Source organism: Pogonomyrmex barbatus, unplaced genomic scaffold (assembly GCF_055798465.1).
Source record: "Pogonomyrmex barbatus isolate J1 unplaced genomic scaffold, ASM5579846v1 scaffold7, whole genome shotgun sequence".
Classification (NCBI taxonomy): domain Eukaryota; kingdom Metazoa; phylum Arthropoda; class Insecta; order Hymenoptera; family Formicidae; genus Pogonomyrmex; species Pogonomyrmex barbatus.
Window position 1 is genome coordinate 7,982,085 of NW_028297171.1, and position 23,724 is coordinate 8,005,808.

General features: G+C 35.1%; 2 protein-coding genes across 2 annotated transcripts; one reads left to right on the plus strand and one right to left on the minus strand.

The window, feature by feature from the left end:
• The first annotated feature begins 118 nt into the window (after nt 1-118).
• Nucleotides 119-3,296, plus strand: Tsp2A (tetraspanin 2A). Its single transcript, XM_011648698.2, has 5 exons — nt 119-837; nt 1,429-1,626; nt 1,881-2,057; nt 2,159-2,344; nt 2,565-3,296. The coding sequence occupies exons 1-5, from the start codon at nt 751-753 to the stop codon at nt 2,640-2,642; spliced, it is 726 nt and encodes a 241-aa protein (XP_011647000.2). The 5' UTR covers nt 119-750; the 3' UTR covers nt 2,643-3,296.
• A 208-nt stretch (nt 3,297-3,504) lies between these two features.
• On the minus strand, nt 3,505-23,613 carry LOC105433395 (uncharacterized). Its single transcript, XM_011648699.2, has 10 exons — nt 23,011-23,613; nt 11,800-11,890; nt 11,273-11,446; nt 9,848-10,083; nt 9,315-9,467; nt 7,322-7,703; nt 6,856-7,012; nt 6,050-6,641; nt 4,929-5,734; nt 3,505-4,621 (listed from the first exon to the last, which is right to left on the minus strand). Exons 2-10 carry the CDS (start codon nt 11,840-11,842, stop codon nt 4,261-4,263), a joined length of 2,904 nt encoding a protein of 967 aa, XP_011647001.2. The 5' UTR covers nt 11,843-11,890; nt 23,011-23,613; the 3' UTR covers nt 3,505-4,260.
• Nucleotides 23,614-23,724: the final 111 nt, after the last annotated feature.

Here is a 23,724-nt window from a genome sequence, read left to right on the forward strand (position 1 = left end):
AATTAATGAAAATTTTTAAAAATAAATTTGAAATATTTTTTGTAAAAACGACATCAAGAACTTAGCATTGTTTTTTTTTTGTTTTTTTTTTAAATTATTTTGTTTGATTATTGGCATGACAAAAATTGGTGTTTCGCTTATGATTCTGAAACGAAAATATTTAGTGGATTAATGAAAATCCAGTATGATTGAAAGATCGTGATTCGATGGTATTCTAAAACAAAAGACATTTATGACAAAAGAAGAATTCAACTGCGATGTAAAAATTAAAAACAAAAGTAGAACAATGTATTAATTGTATAAGATCCTATTTGAATAAAACATATTTCTTTAACATATTTTTTATTCTAGATGATTTTTATTTCAGAACTTATGAATCACATGGTACGTATCATTTACAGCATATAATTTTACGCCTGGTAAATGTCTGGAAGAAACCAAAGACTAATCAATAGACATCATGATATTACTTTGTTAATTAATCATGGCTTTTAATAATTTATACACCTATCATATATATTGAGAATGAAGTGATTCACCCCAGCGATACGTGGTACTCTTTATCTAGAACACGCTTATCCATTTATCTTATATTTGCCAATGATAAAGCATCGGAACGTTGGGCCATGATACTTGTCGACGTTCTCGATTGACTAACGTTCTTCTTGCATCGTGTCGTTCCAGAAATAATACGCAGATTGGTGAAACGTGACTTTGTGACGGAGGATATCTTCCGCAGGATACAAGAAGATGGCCACTAAGGATTCTGGACCGCCGCTCGAAAAGCAAATCGGTTGCATCAAATTTACGATTTTCTGCTTGAACGCAATAATATGGGTGAGTGTGTGTGTGGATTTATCTAAATGATCGCATCGTTCTGTGAAGTTATACCGTGATAGTGAAATGATGCTGTACGATCTATTTTAAATTTTAAGTAAATTGAAAAAAAAACATTTGAAATGAACATTTAAATAAAAAAGGGAGAACAATTTGTATTACGTGACAATCATCAACGTGAAATTGGAAAGAAAAAAATTGAAAAATGTTTGTAGATGTAACTATTTTCAAAATTGAGAATTTATTTGAAAAAATTTCTTTCTACTCTTTTTGTTTAAAGAAAAGATTGAAATTAATTTTTGTTTAATCGAATAAGTGTAATAATTTTTATCTAAATAATTTTTTGTAAATATTTTTTTAGATATATAAAACATTGATTGATGTAATTTCTTTTCAATAATTTGATCCTAACTCTTGCATTAATTTTACTTCTTATTGTTAGTACATATAGAAAACATCTTTGAATTAAATTATATTTAATTATAATGCAGAAAAAATTCAGACAAATAAATTATAATATTAATGTAATACTACCGTTATTTTGTGTTACTAAGTAATATGCAAAATTTTTATGCATTTTGACGAATTTAGATTCTCGGCTGCGCAATGTTCGGTTTATCCATTTGGATGCGATTCGAACCAATATTTGAAGAATGGGTGGAGTTTTTGAACATATACGAATTCTACATCGGGATTTATGTGCTGATTGCCACCTCGGTGCTCGTCATGGCTATCTCTTTCATTGGTTGCGCCGCCGCGCTTATGGAGCACGTCTTGACTTTATATACCGTAAGAATGTTTATCAATCAGTTTGGTAATTTTTTCAAAAGAAACTAATTTGCAAAACGTTTAGAAATTCGATATTTGCAAATAAATCATTACCTTGAGAAAATAAGTCTCTTAAAATTTTTTATTATCTAATTCGAATAATGAATAAATAGTCAATAAGTTATAAGTTTAGTATTAAAGTTCAAAAGTTAATAATTTTTAACTTAAAATTAAATTCGTATAAATAAGATGTCAAAATGCTTTCGTGATTTTAGCACGTGGGACTCCAAGCGTTCAGCTTCATCTGCGGTTTATCCGGAGCGGCGGTCATTCTCGATTATTCAACATACGATAGTAAAATTCAGCCCATCATCGAACGATCCATGTATAATCTTATTAGCAACTCCCAACACGAGACAGCGAGCTTCATTCTGCGTGTGATCCAAGAAACTGTAAGGATCTTCTCTTAGAGAAGAAGAACAGCACATGTTTATTTTTTGAAATTATGTATCTTTTGATGAATATACTTTGATGAATGTATGATAATATATAGGTTGGATGTTGCGGAGCCAACGGACCTAGAGATTATACACAAATGCGTAAACCATTGCCTACCGAATGTCGTGACACCGTCACCGGAAATGCTTTTCATCACGGCTGCGTCGAGGAATTATCCTGGTTTTTGGAAGCCAGATCAGGATGGCTTGCTGGTTTGGCGATGGCGTTGTGCATGCTGCACGTAAGAATTTCTTCTTTCTGAAAAAGATTTTTGTTCTCTTTTTCATTTATTTATTTTTTTTTAAGAAAAAATATTTATAATTTAGATATTTATATATTTAATTCAACTAATTTTTTTCGTAGCTGTAATTTTTCTTTTTTTATCCAATAAAATGATAGTCTCATCGCCATTTTTCCCGCTTTTTGTACTAATTGTGTTTTTTTTATTCCGATTATTGCAGGTAATTATAGCAGTGCTGTCATTGATACTTGTACGAGCGATTAAGAAGGAAGAGGAATCGATAACGTTCAAACGTTAGGCATTAATTACATCTAATGCAACAGTGACATGTGTAATTATAGTTCTTATGAGAACACAAAGAAAGGAAATTTAATATTAAATCATAATTTGACGAACATCTATTCCGAGAGTAACGCTATTCAGGAATATAGAATAGTAATTCGTGCTTTTTAATTTCTAAATTTTCAATTTAAAAAAATTTTTAATTATTTGAGGAAAATATAACCTTTCAAATTCGAATTTACATTTAATTCAAGTTTGAAATGAAATGATTTATATTTTTATTATTACCTTAAGAAATTAATTGCATTTTAATTATCATTTTTTAATTGATTTGCGACAATCATATGCATTTCACTTTAATCGAATGTTTTCAATCATTTATTTTGTTCTCCCATTAACATTTTTGTAGTTTTGTATATCTTTTTTTATTATCCTTTACATAAATCATATTTATAATTTAATCGCTTTTATAGAAGAAGTCATGTTTAACAAGAATTTAAATAGAAAACAGAGAATACATAAATAGAGAATAAATAAATTAAGTTGCTATTTTTAATAATTATAGAAGTATCAATATTTATTAAAAATAAGATATTATCTCTGATATTTAGTATAAAAATTATTACACAATGTATTAATAAGTTAAAAATAAAAGAATTATTCATTGTCATTATTATCATCTTATTACGCACTTTATGTTTTATTAATAGATTATTTAATATTTTTTCTATCTTTTTTCATTTAGGATTTAGATTTGTTATGATACACAATAGGAAAACTCACATTTTTCTTTCATTTATTTACAAAATACGCGGTACATAATATATGATATATATATATATATATATATATATATATATATATATATATATATATATATACGGTACATAATATACAATATATATTATAGTCAATAATTTATTTACAATAATGCCGTTTGATCGCGATCATCGCCGATGTTTTGCTTTATCAAATAATTCATTGTTACAAGTTTATAATTCTCTTCGCCTGACATGCAATCGTGGCCGTGATCCTTTCATGTTCTAGTTGCAGTAATGTGCATTGGCCCAAATTGGACATCATTACAGAATTACAATTACAGTGAAATTGCAGAACTGTTACTCTCATACTCTTAGAAATTATCGCGTATTTGTAACATTGTCATCGATCCTCTTTCAATATTATACGGATAAATTAAAAAAATTATTAGAAGCAATATTTTCTTATTAAAAATTTTACAAATAAAATATAAAAATATAATATTAAATTAAATATATATATATATATATATATACCTCATAAAAATAGATTATCTCAAATTCAATTTATTCGGTATTTAATTTTCGCAATGGCGATCAATAAAAATAGATATACTAAATATCCATCGGAAGCTTCCAGAGAAATAAAAAGCCATAAAAAAAAATATTGTTTGTGTTTAGAATTGTTCATACAGTTTTTGTTATAAAAAGATATATATTTCTTATTTTATATAATTAATCATTTGTTAATTATATAAAATTTATATAATTAATAAATTTACTGTTTAGCTCAAAAGAGTACAAATCTATCTGGCGATGAATCGCAATCAAAATGGATAGCGAAGGGCTCTAAGAAGTCAAAGATTAGATCAAGATCTAACCAACGAAGGGATAAGGTGGGTAGGGCACTGCCGCCGGAAAATAACCGGGATATGGTACCGTTGGCTGTACCGGTACCGTGTTAGTGACATAGGTGGTAAGTTCGGTAGGGACGACCCTTGTGGAAAAGAGGGTGGTGTAGGCAGTTTTGGCGCCGAAGGTGAGTTTCAGCACCCTCGAGTCGGATATGGTGGCGAGAGTCTGGGTGACTATGGGTGTGGTTGTCACCGTAAATTGTGGATGTTGTGGAAACAATGGCAGCTGCGGCACCTGCGGCACCTGCGGTACCTGCGGCACCTGCGGCATTTGAGGCTGCAGCACAGGACTAATAGTGGACGTACCGTACTCGTAGGATGTCCTGAAATAAAGCCGCAATTAAAGTATATTATTGTAAAAAGCATATAAATATAAGATAATTAAATAAAATATAAGATTTAATAAATATACAAATATGATAGACAAATATAACGTGATATAAAATTGCAGCATAAAACGTTGCAGTTTTTATATCACATTAGATTTTACATTTATATTAACATATTATATTTAAATATTGTTAGTTAATTTACAATTTGCTTTTTTTTTTAATATCTAATTTTATGTGTTTATCAAATTGAGAAGGAAATTCCGGATTATTGAGAAAATATATAAATAAGAATGCCAACCTGGGCACAGTGCCGACTGGTCGAGACAACGTCGAGTAGATAGTATTTCCCAAATTCACCACGGGAATCACATGCGATTCGTACAATGTCTCCAAGACAACTACCGGCCTGGAGGTGGTGATGATCTGGCCTTGCGGTTGCCCGAAGTATTTCAACAAAGCCAACTGTTGAGCCTGTTCCGGAGTCAATTGAGACTCGGTGTTGCTGCTGAGTGTAACGTCGCTCTTGATTTTGGACGATGACGTCGATTTGAAGATGTCCAAATCGGAATCGGAATCGTTATTCGGCACCGCCACTCTCTTGGGCACATCCTCATCATCGCGATCGTCATCGCCAAAGTCGAGTTCGAGATGTAACTCGCTGCCGGCCTCATCGAGCTTCGAATTAAATTCGTTCAGCGTTTTACTCGGAATAAACTGATAGATCTCCATCGGGGGTAGCGTCTTCGTCGCCGTCACTATCCGGGCGATGTTGTACGTTTGCACCAGAGTCAATCGCGTGGTGCTGTTGCCGGCGTAGATCACCGGTAGCATGTGCGTCTTCAGCAACGTTTGCGTCGTCGAGAATGTTTCTGTCAACGTTTCCAACGGCGGTGTCGCTTGGGTGGCATCTAAGGAAATCGCCGGCAGAGTTGCGATGGACGAATCGAGTGGCAAGGTCGACTCATAGGCAGCTCCGGTGTTCACCAGGATGTTCTCCGTGAGCGGTTCGCTGGGCGAGATCGAGCTGCTCGGCTCCGCAGTCGCGAAAGTCTTTTTGATGGTCGATGTCACCGTGATGTAGCGGGTGTTTCGGAGTGTTCCTACCTGGAGAGAGAATATTTTGCTATTGTTATTGGATCGGTGAGTTAACAATTATGTACAGTTTTGTTAAAGTATTTAAAAATTTGACTAAATTTGAGAATAATTCCGTTGGGCCATCAAAATTATTATGTAGATCACTTAAGTATGATGATAGTATTGCAAAAATGTTTCATATTTTCATATTCAGCAATTAATATAGAACTATAAAACTTTTAATACATATTCTAGCAGCCAATTTGAACGTTCTGTATAATTGTAATATTAATTCAACTGGGAAGTAAATAAATAGATATTAACGATAGAATCGAAAGAGTCCACCTGAAAGGCGTAGGGCGACTTGATAGTAGCGATCTCGAAGTATACATTATCGAGATCCGCCGCGGTAGAGATCTCCACGTTGAGTGTCTCCACTGGCAAGATCTGTTCTCCAGGATGCTGCTGATCCTGTTGCATACTGACACTGGCAACATCCTCGCTCTCACTGGGATCCAACTCGTCCTCCGTCAAGGACAGTTCTTTCCTCTGGGCAACATTTGAGACACCACTGGATGAACTCGGGGCAGCGTTGACTGCTGCTGCTGTCGTTACTGTCTTGCTTTGTTCTTCCGAGATCGCCCCGGGGAATGATTCCGTTGTACTCGGCTCGGTCGTTGACGTTCGTAGATCCTCCTCGTCTACCTGCTTGCGAATCATGATCCTCGGCTTCGGTGTGGTTTTATACGACCAACGACCTTGTGTCCTCGGTAGTTTTACCTTGGGCAGAAGACTGGCCGTCGTCGACGGTTGCTGCTCGTTGCTCTTCGATTTTGTCGACTGCTTCGAAGGTGAATTAGTAGACTGATTCGGCCGGAAACCGCTGCGACGACGAGTGATAGGTGTTTCAGTAGTGGTGGTGCTTATGGGTCGATTTCTGAGCACAGGTTTTCAGATTATCATCAAGTTTGCATCATTTTATCATGTTTCCTAACTTACAAAAGAAAATAGCGTAAAATTGACGACTGTTTGACAAAACAAAGAAAGAAGATTACTATTTATAATTACTTATAAAAGAATTATAATTATTAATTTATTCTGCTAATTATACTAATTATATTACTAATTATACTGTTTTATTAACGACTTACTTATAATTTGGTCGCGCCGTGCTAGAGCGATTCTTTCCTGTTCTCGTTTGTTGTGCTTCGTTGTTATCGTATTCATCAGCAATCTTGTTTCGGAATTTAGGCCTGGATGGATTATTATTAGGGGTTGAATGCCTTCGCGTCGTTCGCACGGGAGTACCTAATTCGAAAATTAATCAATGAATCTATTCCTCAAGAATGCAAAAACATTTATTGGTGTTTTATTTTTCACAAAATGTAAAATACTTTGTGAAAAATAAAACATAAATAAAAAGACTTCTATTTTTACAGGTTGAAAAATTCCTGTGCATATAAAATTTTTATTACATGTACGATTTTATAACTTACATATGTAAGGTACAAATACTTTTCGTAAAAAGTTTACTATATTACAAATAGATTTAGATTACGTGGAAGAAAGATTTTATACGTAATATAGATTCTTCAGAATTTGTTAGAGAATACTCACCAGAGGATCCACTGAAGAGAGCTTCCAAGGGCAGGGAAGACTCTTCTTGTTGTTGGATCGGCGTGGGCTCCAGCTGAGGTTTGAGCTTGCCATGTTGTGGACCGATGGTCTTTAGAATCCGATTGGTGTTGGATGGTCGAATCTTACCCTCAGCTACTGGCGCGACTGGCGCTGTTAAAATCCTTGACGAACTTTGCAGCACTTGAGCGTACTTGCCATTGATGTAAGTCCCAATCACACTAGTCTCGTGGACGGTGGTGAGTCCGTCCTTCACGATGGTACCACCAAGTTTGGTCACCAAACCTGTCGGATTCTCCTTGTCCCTTCGTGGGGTGGCGCGCGGCTTGTGATGAGCCTTCGATGAAGGTCGCAGGTTGATCAACTGTCAAAGATTAGGATTATAGTTAAAAGATCACATCGAGATTATGATAATTGTAATTCTATGTGATAAATAATTATATAATAAAATAATAATGAACTATTGTTAATTTGTTAAATTTTTAGGAGGTAGATTTAAAATTGTATTCTAATAGAAAACGAAGGAAGAGAAAAAGAAAGTACGTGGTAAAAATTATACTATACTATATATATATATATATACTATTATACTATAACAAAAGTATTATGAAAAATATTTAAATAATGTTTATGTACGTATATATAGAGAAAATTATCATTATATAATAACAACTTAATTTACAAACGTAAGCATACATTTGAAACGCATTAATGCCGGAAAATATGGTTGGAAAAGCTCATTCGTCGCGTTTCGCGAGTGAAACCGATTTATCGGTGGGATCGGATCGGACTTTCACGCCGATCGCCGCAGGACGGGCAGGGACGGACGAGGGACGAAGGGAGACTAGAAAGGATCGGCTAGGAAATCGATTACGGCACGCGGAAAATTACGCCGACGTGGTCATTCCGGATAATTCTGTGGCGGTTTCGCGCGCGAGTTATCGTGAAAGTCGCTCGTGGATGCCCGTTGCGCAATTTTACGGCAGAACCGAGCACGGTTTTCGCGCGACCTTCTCCTCGCTCGCTCGATGACCTATTTTTCTGCCGAAAGTTTTCGGCTAGAGGCTATCAAACCGCGTAGACTAACAGAAATTCGCTTTCGACGACGCATTTTCCACCGGCCGATTTGGCGACACGATCCGGTTTGGCGGCAATTAGTGGAGTCGAACCAGATTCTCGATTTTCATTTCTCGCGGCTCTCGCTCACGCGCGAAGATCAATGTCGCTTTTATAAACTGGATATCTATCTGGATATCTAGCTTTTCTATCTCCGCGATCGATCTAGCGTGAAGAGTTAATCACGGATCTCAGGAGTTTGAGATCTTTTCTATGGCTAGATTCCAAAAAAGTCAATGTCACATTTCTGACAAATTGGATCATACTTTAAATAATCTTTTTTAACACGTAGGATTGGATAAGTTATAAAATATGATTTTTAAGAAGTTATTTGTTACCGCGATGTCTTTCAAAAGTAAACCATTTGATCAAAAAAGCAGCGAGAACAAATTTTGAGAAATAACTTTAATGAAGCTATAAAAAGATGACGCAGCTCTTGAAAACGTCCCTCTGTCATTAAAATGTTAAAATATCAAAAAAAATTGATAATTTATAAAAATAAAGAATAAAATATATAAAAATATGACATTTAAAAGTATATTATATAAAATATTATATGTTTAGATACGTATATATCATTTTCTGCATTTAACTCATCAGCAGAGAAAGCAGATCAAAGACAGTTAGTTGGACTAGTTTGGAAATATTAAAAGGAGGTCAGGAGGCCATTAAAAAGATATAAAAAGATATAAAATTACTTATCAGATATAAAACATAACATAAAATTAAATAAAAACGTCTAAAATTACATATTATGAAGTTTCAAAAACAGAGAATTAATTATTTATGCCATTTACCGATATTTGCTCATTTTTATGGTTTTCAATCATTTCTCTGAGCTACATTGTATGTCTCATACCTTGAATGTCTCATCGATCACTTCCGTTGGCTGCTTCGAGAGAAAATCATATTCCGGTTCAGCAAGATTGTTTTTCACACCTGGAGCTTCATCTTTGGCACGTATCTGGACAACCGATGACAATACTGGCGTTTTTGTCTGTTTACTTGATTCCTGAAGAAATTTTTTAAATTTAATCTAACTTTCAATATAAGTTAAATTAATTTAATTTATCTTTTCAATAATTACTTATACAATATTTTAATTTGCATAACTTACATAGTATGATAATTTAATATTATAAAATAATATTCTATAATAATTGAAACAATTAAAAACTTTGTTATATGTAATTTAAATACATAATTGAGGTCAATTTTTTTAAATGTAATTATTGTAAATTGTATGTATATTAAAATTATATTTGGAAAATGTCTCTCAGATATTAAACAACTAAGGATGTTTATAAAAAAAAAAACTTCGAATTAGTCAAAGAATTAGATATTGATGCAATATATAATGGCAGGACATTCTGCACGTCATTTTGATCTCACCTGATTCTTCGTTGGTTTCGGTGCGGCATTTTCGGACGGATTTACCACATTCTGCACGGAATTGACGACGATCTTTGTACCCTTTATCTGCTTTTTCGTCTCGCCACCCTGATTCTCGGCCTTGTGAGTCTTGCTGGGCTGGATATCGGGGATATTCTTTTTTAACTGCTGTTCTGTTGTTGGTTTTGTATGAATTGGCGGTGTGGAGGACGTGGTCTTCTTCCCGGAGTCCCCTTCTGAAAACGAACGACGCATTTGCATACCTGAGAAGAATAAAAATCGCGGTCCTACGAGGTCGAAGGATCGGGGAAAACGAGACTAAAAAAGCTCGTTCTGAGCCAACACTCGCACCGAAGGCTTCGCCAAATTCTTTATCCTTCAAAGAGAAAGGATTCAAAATATATGGAAATTTCTTTTCTCGACGTAATTTTTCTTATGCATGTTAAATATCATGTTATTTCTATTTTAGTTGCAATTTAAATTGCATTTAATTATTTTAAAGCAAGTATATATAAGAACATATGACACATAACATCTTATTTTAATAATTGTATTAGCTAATTATTTTATTCCATTTTAATTTTAGTGGTAATGATCAAACTGATTATTTTTGATATTGCTATGTGCGTCCTGTTATAATGATTATCATTAATATCTCTTTGGGATCTATAATTTTCATTCGGAGAAATAAATGAGAAGCAAACAAGAACAATTTTATTTCGTGTGGGTGGTGATTCGAAAAGTTAAGGAGAAGAAATGACAAGAGAATATCATGACGAACAATGAGCATGATCTGTACGCGGACCCGGACAGTGATATGCTAAAAGAGAGATCCCCGATGCCCCTCGCCAAGGCTCACCTTGAGTACAGACTCTTCAGCGGGGCTTTCAAGGTCTCATCCTTACTCGTAACGTAACTCGAAGGATCGGAGTCCGTGAACGAGCGCGGCATAACAAAAAGGTGTCGATTGCGCTTAGAAAGTGATTTCTGACATTATCTACAACTCAAAATCGCATGACATCTCACGGCTACGGGCGATTGCAAATCTTCCGTTTCGTCGATTGCGATAGCCCTTGATATTTACGTTTCTTCGTGAATTCTCTCCTCAGTAAAGTTTCTTATCGCATAATCAACAGTCAAGCACAGAAAGGCACTTCACATTGAATAATTATCTTAATAAATAAAATGGAGTAATTTTTCTCTAAGTATTTAACCAAATCGCATTTTTGAAAAAAAAGCGAGACTTAATTATTACATTGACAATTTTTTCGGGAAAATTTAATTAATTTTATTTTAAATCAAAATCACAATATTATATAATTTTTATGACTCTATTCGCTATTGTTGTAACGATATTAATGCACTTCGAAATATTTTACGAATTTGAAATAATTATTTGAGTGTAATTAATAAGTAAAATGTTACCTGGAGGAGCACTCTGAGGGCTGAAGACCATCACCGTGTTGCCGATCGTCGTGGTGAAGTCCAGGAAGCCATAGACGGTTTGTGTGATGAAGTCATTATTTGTAGCTGCTGGTTCGATTGCCGCAGCTGCGTTCTCCGGGTGGCTTTTGTAAACTTGCGCGGTGGACACTGCAACTGTAAGTCGCAAGCTCACAAAAACTTGCTTTACTTTTACTTTAATTGTTTATCGCGTTTGCAATTTTAGCATACATAAAATATAAAATAATTTGACAACATAGAGAGAAGGTATAACGTAAGATTGATTGATTCTTTTTTACAATCGAGCATATTAACGTAATTTTACCCTATTCATAATATTTGCGGTGACTGAAGGAAATTAATAAAATTATAAATTTTGATTTTAAGACAAATTATACTTTTTGGCTAATATTTATTTGCAACGCAGTTTCTGGCCACGGCAGACCTTGAAATGAGAAGTATTTTATTCAAAATTCTGCATTTATCAACGATGACGTCAATTCACTCACCGTACGCTAAAGCTGCGACAAACACGAAGTATCTCGATGTCATTGCGTTCAATCTGATCTCATCCTACACGGATACACGAAATCTCGGAATCTGAAAGCGTAAATAAGAAAAAAGGTATGAAAAAATTTCCTCGTTTCTATCTAATCATTCTGTGTATATAATGACCGTTGTAACAGTCTCATTTTTTTACGTTGTGTATGCTATAAAAATATAATATTATCCCCACCGTTCGCCATAATCCAGAAGTAAACGAAAAGCTGATGTAGAAGAAAAAGATGGCGTGAAATCGATATAGTTATGATTATTATTAAGTTGCTGAATTTTAATGATTACATGAGTAAAATAAAATATATACAAAATGTACAAAATTACATAACTTTTAAGATCTAGCCACTGCGTTATCTCTCTCCCTGCAGCCCCTATTTCTCCCTTACTTTTCGATGAATAGAAACATAGAAAAATATTACAAATTATTAGAAAGATATATACAATTATAATTACTTTATGACTACATATAAAACGAAATAAGTTGATGAGCAAGGATAAATATAAAGATATCGCGAAGAGAGATAATTTGGTGTATCGTTAATTTGTGCATGATAATTTAAATTGTATTTGTCATGTAGTACAGAATCATATTTTCTACGATTATGAGAGAATTGAGCGGCGACTCTCAGATAATTACGCAATTATTGCAATTGCACGTGCAATCGGTCACTTACAACCATCTCCTGGGATAGGATAAAAATTACGTGTTGCATCAGCACAAATATGACACGTTATTTGCAAAGCACCGTTACTTTTCCTCTCCTTTAACAATTAACGATTATGTAAAAATACCGGCGGATTTTGCTTTATTAGAAATAACGTCTCGTTGATTATCTTCGCACTTCTCTTCTTACGAGAATTGTTAATTATTCATCTCCTACGTAAAAGATCGTCCTCGGACTTACACAGTTACCTGTGTAACTGTTTACGTAGTTACTATCTCCATCTATCTAAGAAAGAAATATTTCAATAAACATGTAATCAATTTCTCTCTTCAACAAATCTCCTCTCTATCCAATTAAGATTTGAATCAACTTTAATCTTTTATAATTTCATCCATTTCAATTTCAATATCCGATATTTTTATTCCTTCGAAAATTTCTTTGTTTAAGAAATTTTTTTAAGAGATTTTATTCACGTAAAACATTGACATTGTCGATCGAATTTTAATTCATTCCGGCGATCGGCGCCGGCGAGTGAAAAGGGTAAAAAGTAGCGGGGCGATTTCGCGGTTGCGTGAGGCAATCGAGTGTCGCAAGTAAAAATTTCCTTCTCGCCCGATCGCTATCTGCTCGAGCATGAGCATTGTGAGGCATGAGCTCGTTCGGAAAACATCCTGTGTGAAGCAAACGCAACGGCGGCGTGTTAACACAATCGCGGCGCGGAAAGTGTGCGCGCGCTCGCGACGAAATCGTTACGTAACGCTTAACCGCCGCCTCGCTGGTAATCATTTTACCCCGAAACAATGGTAAGAGACGCCCGCGAAGAGGAGGCACGACTGGAATCTATGATTTCGAATCGCGGACCGAATCGACGGTGGCGATCCGAAAAGCGCAACGCGTCGCGCGCATTTTTTTTTCTATTCCCGCGAGCGCGTCGTGTGCCGTTAGATCGTGTGCCGTTACATCACTATAGGTGTATCGGAATTACCGGACGTTCCTTTAATCACAAGAGCCTTGAACAATGTGAGGCAATTCTTGGCGAAGCCGGGTCGAGAGAGGATATTGTTCGTCGCACCTTTCCAATTGCGCGTTTTCGTAATTAAAATCTTCGAATCGAGATTGCGATTTTTTTTCTTTTAAAGTCCGTACGGAATAAGTTGATCTTCTCATCAACTTCCCCCGCGCCGAAATCGCCGGAAGTCGCTTATCTTTAGCTTTTAATTTACCCGCTCGCAGTTTACATGCTTTTTTTGTCTTTTCAATTCTAAACTCGTGCATTTTTGGATATTTTTCAGCGGCGAGGGCCGCTCGACTTTCGCTGCTTTCCTTTTCGTACACATCGCGAAGCGCAAAGTATTTACTTCCGTCGAAAATTCGGCATCGCAGCGGTGATGTCTTAATCCAACAGTTTTCCCTAGGAGACCTAGAATTGCAATCGGGGAATCGGAGTAGCTGCATCGCAGAATCCGAGAGCGCTCCTTTCACCCGTGTTCTCTCACGACCGCGCCGCGGCTGATCTCGGCGTAGTAATAGCTGTGTGTGAACACCAACTGAAAAGCGCGAGTTGCAATGCTCCTCTATCGCAAGAGGCGCTTCTGATGACAGGATTCACGGCGATTATCATCGTGAGATGGACACGAGTGAGAGTCCGCGAATCGTCGTGCCTCGTCGAAAGGCGGACCGATTTCTCGCGGGATTGATATTAATTTACCACCTAGTCGCAGAATTCTCTATATAACTGAAAGCACGAAAATGATTTTTTTTCTGTTTAATGTCCATTTCTATCAATATAGATTACTTTTAATTTCAGTGTAACTTTATTTTTTTTTTTTTTTTAGTTTTAAGTATTGGAGAAAGATGAAGAGTAAATTAAAGCAGAATTGAAGTCTAATCTTCCATTAATAGAAGTGGACATTAGAGAGAGATTATCGTAAATATAATGCAGAGCTATGAAATCTGTTTGATATTAAAGATTAATTAAAGATAATGTTACGTAATAATTTTGATAATGGCACTTTTATTAGAAAATAAATTAGTCTGATAACATCAAATTTTTTATTTTTATCCGTTCGTTAATATATCGATGCAGACAAGACTTTTAGAGTTTCGTTGATTAGTGTTATGAAAGAAAATAACGCAAGTCCAGGCAAAGCAGCCAAAAATAATTACCGCGAGAATTCAAGGTGTGCGGGGGCAACAATGACGAGCCATTTTGCGCGAAGGTAAAGAGGAGTGGCCCTACTCTCTCGCTCTATTCTATTCTATCGCATTACACACAGTATTTCTTTTTTTACAGGTCATTACACATACCGCGCATACATGTGCGCGGTATGTGTAATGACCTGTAAAAAAAGAAATACCGTGCTGCAACGCGCATAAATCTCGGTCGGGCACCGGAGTGAACCCTTTCCCGTGCGCGCGCGATTCTTTCTTACGATCAAGATGTATTTTCTTGCGGAAAGAACGGCGGAATGCGCAATGCAGCGCGGAAAAAGAAAAAGGACTTTAATGATTCACGTTTAAAAATAATTTATAGCTCACTGCTTAGGAATTAAACTCTCTCCGTTACTACGTATTCTTCAACGCGTGTTTACATAACGCTTCGTTATGTTTTTATTCAATTTGTTAAGTTAATTAAGAGATTATATAAATTATACGTGAATGGTGAACCATTTTAAACTAGATTTCAAATAAGATAAAAAAGAAGATAAGATGGAAAAAATGCGCCTTACGTCGTCGAATTGCGGATCGACGTCGTGTCGTAAATACGCTCGTGAAATCCTGTCCTGATGAAAATTAGTGGTCGATCCAGTCGAGAATAACGCGTTGGTGACCGACTAATTTATTATGTCCGTGAACGTAAATTTCGTGGTCAAGAGTAAAGATCGGGGCGAAAGTCTGTCTCGGTCCCAAATATGTTAAAACCGGTCATCAACGGCGGGAACGGTGTTCATCCGCTCGATCACTCAAGATCATGGTCAGTCCGAGACCCCCGAGACCATCTCCGAGTCAATTGCCTACGTATTTCTACAGTTATATTTTTGGCATTTTTTTTTTCTCACATAAATGCAAACTCGAGTGATGCACTCAATTTATCTCTCTAATCCTCATTTCAATTAAGTAGATTTCGGGGTTCAACTTATTTTCTTTATAGAATTATATAACATAGAAAATGAATTTAATCAAGATGAAAATTAATCTACATTGATGGAAATGGGGGTAAATTCAAATTTGCATTTTCATGATCTGCGATCATGATTTTAATCGAAAATGAAAGATGGCTTTTTTGCTCAAACAATTTTTTTAGTTCAGTGAACAATACATATTTCTGAAGTTAAAATATGTTTTTTGAATAAGATGTGATCTTCTTTTTTTGATGAATGTTTAATAATAGAAAATTTGATGCGAAGATATAAATGTAGCGCATTTAAAGAGTATTCTTTAGCGAATAAATTCTAGAATAAATAATAAATTGAGTAATGTATTCATTAAAATAATGTATTCATTAAAACTTAAGTAATGTATTCATTAAAATAAATTCTATTATTTTATTATTGTAATTATGTTAAATTTGCTGTCGGGAATTTGAAAGACTGTGGAATGAAAATTTTTCACTATTGACATATTATTTTTGTGTCATAATATGCCAGTAGTTAGCTTCGCTTTTAAGAGACATTTCGCTTCTCACTCGTCCGATGTATATTAATCGGTTTTCGTTTAGTCATTTCTCCTCTTTTGGAAACATTATTGCTGTCACTGAGCGATAATACGAAAGCAGCATGGGAGGACACGTTCCGAAAACGCCATAAATCAGACGAGCCTACTTAACATAAATAAACAGGGAGAAACTCTAAGTTAACATATTCGCGTTTTCAAATACAAAATAGATTCTTAAATATGATGCGAAATTACATCCGCATATTTGTTCATTTGAACTGACATAGTAGCCATGAACCTTCTAGATGCGAGACAAATTTAAAGACATCTTTTTCACTCTTTCTTTTCATCTCAGAGAAGAAAAATAAAGCAAAGCAAAATAAAATATCACTTGAGAAAGGCTGAAATATCCGTTCACATTTGCACAAGTATGAGATTAATTAAAAATAGAAAACGATAAAATTCGTGACCGAAGTGTTCTCGAGAGGGAGGGACTCTTTTCTTCTCCCACGTGGCGATTAAGTTCAGGTAAACGGCAATTTCTTATGTGAATTTACGTCTGATGTAACTCATTTGTGCTCGCGTCTGCTGGGCAAGCCGATCCTAGACGAGCCTAATCACAATCTAGCGGTAAGACGAACTCTGAGAATTCTTGGGAAAACACTTTCCCATGCGTGTGGCTTCTTCTTCTTCTTCTTCTTCTTCATTGTCTGCTTCCAGGTGGAAAAGGTTAACTCTCGAGAGAGAAGGATCCTCGCGTTGTCTTAACGGACAGCTGGGCGAGATACCGTCGCTTTTTTTTTTCCCAAGAACAAAGTCGGGATTAATCCAGCCGTTATTCCCTCGATATTTCGAGGGAGAATAACGAGCTTCTTTGTCACGTAACGTTTCCGCGCCATCCGGCTTCATCCGCTTCCGAGGAGCGGATTTTCCGTCACTTCGAGAACAGATAATAACCATCGTCACGCGACAATTCGCCGGCGGGACGAGATTGAAATTCAACAAGGGGAACGGGACATTTCATTGTCTACACTCATCTTCGTATCGCGACAATGGCGGACATTGACTCCAGCTTCCTCACCTTCCCAGGAAGATCACGGTCATTCACTAGATTCTGTTGCTTTTATTAGCGGCGATTTTCTTTTTTACTTTTGTCCCGAGGACGGCTATTTTTAATTGGACATCCTGCATCGTGCGACTTTCCGACTGGTACCAGCTGGGTGACAAAGAAAAATCTTCTTTCTCAAAGATTGGTCTCTCTCCGCAGTTGCTAATTCATCACCTTTAATTTATTCCTCAGTTCGTCTCCTGCTAGATTTCTAATATTTTCTTGGAATCATTTTACAGTTCAACGAACATTCTCAGCAAAACAGCAGAAGCAAAACTTAGCAGAAACTCGTTAGAAATTATTGAGTAAACTAATTATAATGGAACGGAAATGGAATTAATATATTAATATAATATAATAAGTTAAGTGTAGTAGTTTTCGATCCTCGAAAAATTTATCGTTCAAAATAATTGTCTTCAAGATTATAGATTGTCAGTTAGTAGGAACCGCCAACGAGTTACGATACGTGTGTTATTATAGTAAATAATCGTAATTAAAATTGACATCGTTACACGAAACGAGAAGATATTAAAATCTGCGGCGGGATAACAGAGCGGTGTTGCAAATTGCAATGTCTTCTTGTCTAGAAATCGTTCGATATCCGCTTTGGAAATTGTCGAGCTCGCCGTAAAACCGCGTCGGATTGGATCTCGCCATTAGACTGTCGCGCTTGCGAAATCCGCGAGAATCGCTCGCAATGCTCGTTCGCTCGTGCAAACGCGAAAAGAGAACGCGCGTCTGGCGTTTCGCTTTTAACTCGACTTCCTCGCGTGCGTGAGACTCGCAGAATGGAGACGGGTTTATTTTCGCGGATGACAAAGTGCCCAAATGCATTGCGCCGAGAGTTCGCGTGTCACCTCGTGTCTCTCTCTGCCTTCGCGATTATTTGTTCGCGATTACTTGTTTGCGATTTGGCAACGGAAAAGACACGATTGATCACCTTCGCGACGACGCGATTGTTCGTCGAGGCGTCGGATTTTGCAATGATATTTTTCAATCGAAGTTCGAGAGGGAGAAATGTTTGTGTGGATTTGTGTGGTAATAACATAACGTTACTTCGAAGATAACGAAGATAAAATTAATTTTACGACTAATCGAAGAATACGTTTTATATCTGTTTACATTTATAAAGCTCGCTTCATTAGCGAGATATCCCGCGATATAAGCGTTAGGAAAGAAAGAAAGATCGCTGAGGTATCGCGCGATTGAGCAGATGCGATTTAGCAACATGTGTAAATTTCCCTGCCGCTTATGGCAGTCGATGTTGTTGGTAATTCCTTAATTGCTTCCTGATCACGCGGCGTACGACCGATCGACCTAGATTCCGTTTTTCTCCCGTGGATCTAAAAATGGATCACGCGGCGCGGCAAGATCGAGAAGTCGGAAGCGGAAGCGCGCGATTTCACTCGGAAGCCGTCGGCATTCGTGTGTGTATCGGCGTTCGTTTCGTGAATCTTATTTTACTTTCCATCGGCGCGAGTGCATACGTAATGCAATCGCTAATGCTCGTAAAAATGCACCGACTCGCTCCCGTTCCCGCCGACTCATAATCGCGCCTGCCGTAACAATCGGCCGGCCGATTCTCGTTCTAAACAAAAGAGCATTGTAACGTCGAAAATTATAAACAAATAAAGTTGCAGAGATTTTCTTTTTAATTAGATTAGAACTGAAGAAATCCTTAAAATTGAACTGAAGATTATATTATTAAAATTGAAATAAAGAGAACAGCACAACGCTTTAACAAAGTCATCGATTCCAAGCAGGACAAATCTCAATTGAGTTCAATGCTTGACTTCATCCGTTCTAATTAGAAGAGGAGAGGAGAAAAAAAAAGAAGTCAAAGAATCCGTGCTACGTTCAGGGTCAATGGGATTGCGACAATCGCATCGTTCCGTAATTACGCCCCTTCGCGGTAATCATACGGTGCATTATATCGTGAGGCAGTGCGTTAGATCGAGGCAAAAGTGTATCGAGAGCGCGTGTAAAAACGGGAGCAGTGAACGTGCTCTCGCACGTCACGCGTGGACCGCGTAAGATCACGAGCGGGCGACAAGCCGCACGTGTCGGAACAGAAATATCCGCGCAAACCGGGACCAGGCCGCACGTGACCGGGGACCTCGCTTAGAAAGCAACCAAGCTTAGGTCTCTCAGGAATGCCCATTTAGCAATCGCTCTCCATCGCCGGCCCCGAATGGAAACGATCGAGTAAGCGCGGCGGCGAGCCGAAAGAACGACATCGAGAACGACTGCCGAGAACTTTTTCGTAACACGTCGAGCCCTGGAATTATCGAGACCCAAGCGGCAACAGATAAATTATAAAAAACTTGAAACTGTAATCAACGTATTAAAATAATCCAGATCACATTCGCGAGCACGAAAATTGAAAGATTCATAAATTTTTCGTAACAGTTGTTGAGTTATAATTAAGAGATAATAAATTTTCGTTTAATTAGAGAAGATAAAACATTTTTAGAATTATTTGCTATATTTAGAAATAATTGTCAATAATTAACAATCTGACTCGGAAAGAATGGTTTTGCGGAAATATCTAAAAATCTTTGATCAAATATAGATAAATTAAAATTTTGTTATTATTTAATAATTATATAAGACCCTTAAGCATGATGATAATACTATGATACAAAAAAAATATTTCATATTTTACATTTCAAACGTTCTAGATAATTATTTTGATAATTCGAAAAAATTATTTTCAAATCTGTATCTGGCCAAATTTTTAAATACCAAAAATTGTTCTTTTCATTTTTTCACAGAAATGTGATTTAAGGATAAGCGACGGAGATTAAATAACATCCGAGAATTGTAAAATTGCGAAAGATTGTTACAATTCTGAAAGCTGAAGATGCGACTTCATTCGCTTATCAGATCTGAGTGAAAGTTGTTTTGTTCTGAAATATGCTAATCGAGGTAGACTCTCGCTTTTTCAGGCACATCTCGCACATCAGGTGTATACCGTGCACGTAATGTAACGCAACATAATAGAACCGATTCCCAATTACAACCAGGAGTCGGCGCAAGGATGCCGTAGGAAACGTATAGACGGTGCAAACAGTTATACACTTTCACTTAAATCTCGCTCAGCTTTATGGCTAAGATATACACGATGTCCACCGTCTTCCTCATCGAGGTCACATCTCGATTGTGCATCAAAGGGACAGGCGATGCATCAAGACCGATGGTACCAGTTTTAACAACTAACAAGATTATAATCTTAACTATTATATATGTTTAATAACTAACTAAGAACACAGGAAATGATGCAATCAATAATAGAACAATCACCAGAGGATAAATATACTTCTAAGAACTTCATCTAAGATATTTTATTCTCTAAAATTTTTTCAATGTCTTATATTTTTTATCAATTAACGCGGATTAACTTTAATCTTGATCTAATTTACTCATTATCCTTTCCTGATTCTGAGAGTTAAAAAAAGATAAGAAGTAATCCGAGATTAAATTAATCTACATTACTAGAAATGGACATTGAAGAATTTGCGGATATCGTAAACGCGGTTAAATAGATATGATATAAAAGAGATTGTATAGTTAGTTTATAAGTTTAGAGCAATTTATATGACATAAATTTTCAGTTTCAATTAATAATCTTTTAACCGATTAATCGATGTGTTTAATCTCGAGTTTTTCTGAATGAAATGTGGATGGCAATTAAAGGTTAAACTCGCTCAAAATTTCGCTTCGGTGACTTCAATGCTTGTTCATCGCTGCGCACATTGCCGCTTCGGATCGCGGCTGAATTCTCAGGCGTATCGTGAGACGAGGATGACATTCACTCGTTCATTTACGGTGTGCGATCGTTCATAAGTAATATTTCTATGCGCGCCTCATACAATACCTAATCATTCGTTTTCCGGCTGAAATTTAAATCACATTTAAGAAAGCAGAAAGATACTTCTGAAAAAATTTTTTACTACACTGGTTTTTTTTCTATAAATTTCAAATAAAACGAGTTACGATTGTAACTCTATAGAAAATTCAACAACAGCTATCACGATTATAAAATTATTATAATATAAAAATGCTTAACTACATATATAAATATATTAATGAAAATTTTATGACAAGTCAATGAATTAGATATTTGTTATTAAGAAAGGAGACAAATTAGTATTCTCTCATTAATTATCTTCTTCGTGAATTAAATTAATTTTATAATGTTATTAAGAGAATTAAATTCAAATGAGTTTTCTTAAGAAAAAAGAAGAAAATTAATTCGTTGCCACATTAAAGTTTCATTCTTTTTTTAATGTCAAAAGTTTGTGACAGCAAGTAATTCGGTATTTTTGCTTCTCTAGTTGGAAAATTTCGTCGCATCATCTCTCCTCCTACAAATTAAGCGCAGATACGGATGAATACTCTCTCGTACTTTCTCTCATATTCAGCTTACATGAAAGTGACACGATTCTTTATTCATTCGCTGTTCTGATCATCGCGTGTTTGTCCTCGAACATTTTTCACGAGCTGAAGAATGTATGTACAATGCTGGAGCGCGTGTAGTCTGAATAATTGCTTTAATTCATTCTGAATGATTTCAATTAAACCCCAATTAATTTAACTGACTGAACTGCTTAAAGTAAAATTTATATTTACATAATTCGTTATTTTTTATTTTTTTTTTAAATTGTTTTCCACGTATCCAAAAATTAATAATTCTATTATTACTTATTATTAGTAAAGTTAATTATTAGTAAAGTTAATATTATTTGACAAAGATAATGGGTATCATTTTTAATAAACTAATCATCGATTTACATATTATTTTCTAACATGAAAACTGGAATCTAAATAAAAAAAAAGACTTACGTTCACATGATGTATATTCCTCTTTTATGTTTTAGATTTATTTTTTTGAAGCACCAACAATTGAGAATTAACTTATATGTGTATATTACTACATCACTTTATTTTAAGTACGCTTTAGAATATCTATATTTATATAATTGAATTTCTCTCATCAAGAAAAACAATTAAAAGATAAGAGCTGAAATGTGTCTGTTTCGATTCTTCCAAAAAATTGTCAGATATATTTCAGTAAAAAAAAATGTGAATCGAGATCTAATATCATTGAGATTTGTAATTTAAATCCGCCTGGAATTGATTATTTTCAGATTACAATTTTCTAGGCGCGAAATTTGAATCAAATTCAGTTCACATTAACATTTAAAGGCATATTTAAAATTAGCGTTATTTTTTACTTTTATTTTACATATAAACAATATAAATTTTTTGAAGTGCCTCTTAATATTTCCACTAGATATTCATAAATAATTAAACTTAAATTTAAAAAAGAAAATAAAATATCATCTAAGTGCCAGTTAAATTTTTAATTGATATATTAATAGAAATAATTACAAAACATTTTTAAATAAAAAAAAAATAATAAACTTAAATACGGCACTTAAACAGAGAATATAAATAAAATCAATTGTTAAGCAAAATAAAATATAAAAAAGATATATATATATATATATATATATATATATATATATATATATATATAAAGAGAATAAGATATTAGAGTAAATATACTTTTATTACAAAAGTTTATTAATATTATTATTAATGAAAATTCAAATATTACTTCACATGCTAAACGTATAATATAGTTTTCAACATTGACACAGAGATTTTTGACAATTATCTTGTCACACAATATAGTGTTTGACAATAATGTCCGTCTATTCTTTACGTACCGGATCGCGTGGAACGCAATTATCCTAGGCTTGATTAGGAGATGCTTAACTCGTTGATAACTCGCGATGCACGGCACTCGGCATGCCAGCTCTCAGCTCACTTTAGACTGACTGTACGGGCCCTGAGACCATGTAGTGGGCCCTCGCGATCGTTGCTTGCTTTCACTTGGCGAGTACCGCAAGCGATACCACCGCTTGCGAATCGCCGATCGTTGATAAAGAGACGGATTCGATTTAACGTCGCACCGAGTACTCAGATACTTTGTACAGATTTAAGGATATTCCATTACATTATGATATAGATATCATGTATGCATGCATAACGTTCAAATTTCTCATAAATTTCATATTTTTTTTAATAAAATTTAATTTTTTACTTTTGACATCAATTTTTCTGGACATGTTAAATACAATTCAATATTCCATTATATATATAAAAAAAAATAGTTAAATATTAATATTTTTTAATATCAAGATGTCAAAATAATTTGTGTAATTATTTTAATTATTATAGAATTTTAAACTATATATATGTGTGTGTGTGTGTGTGTGTGTGTGTGTGTGTGTGTGTGTGTGTGTGTGTGTGTGTGTGTGTACATTTACAAGATTGAATAATATATGTATGATTATTATTATAATTATATATTATGGCAGTTGATAATTATTAGAGAATATAAAAATCTTCTACGATTATACGAAATTTGCAGTGTTATT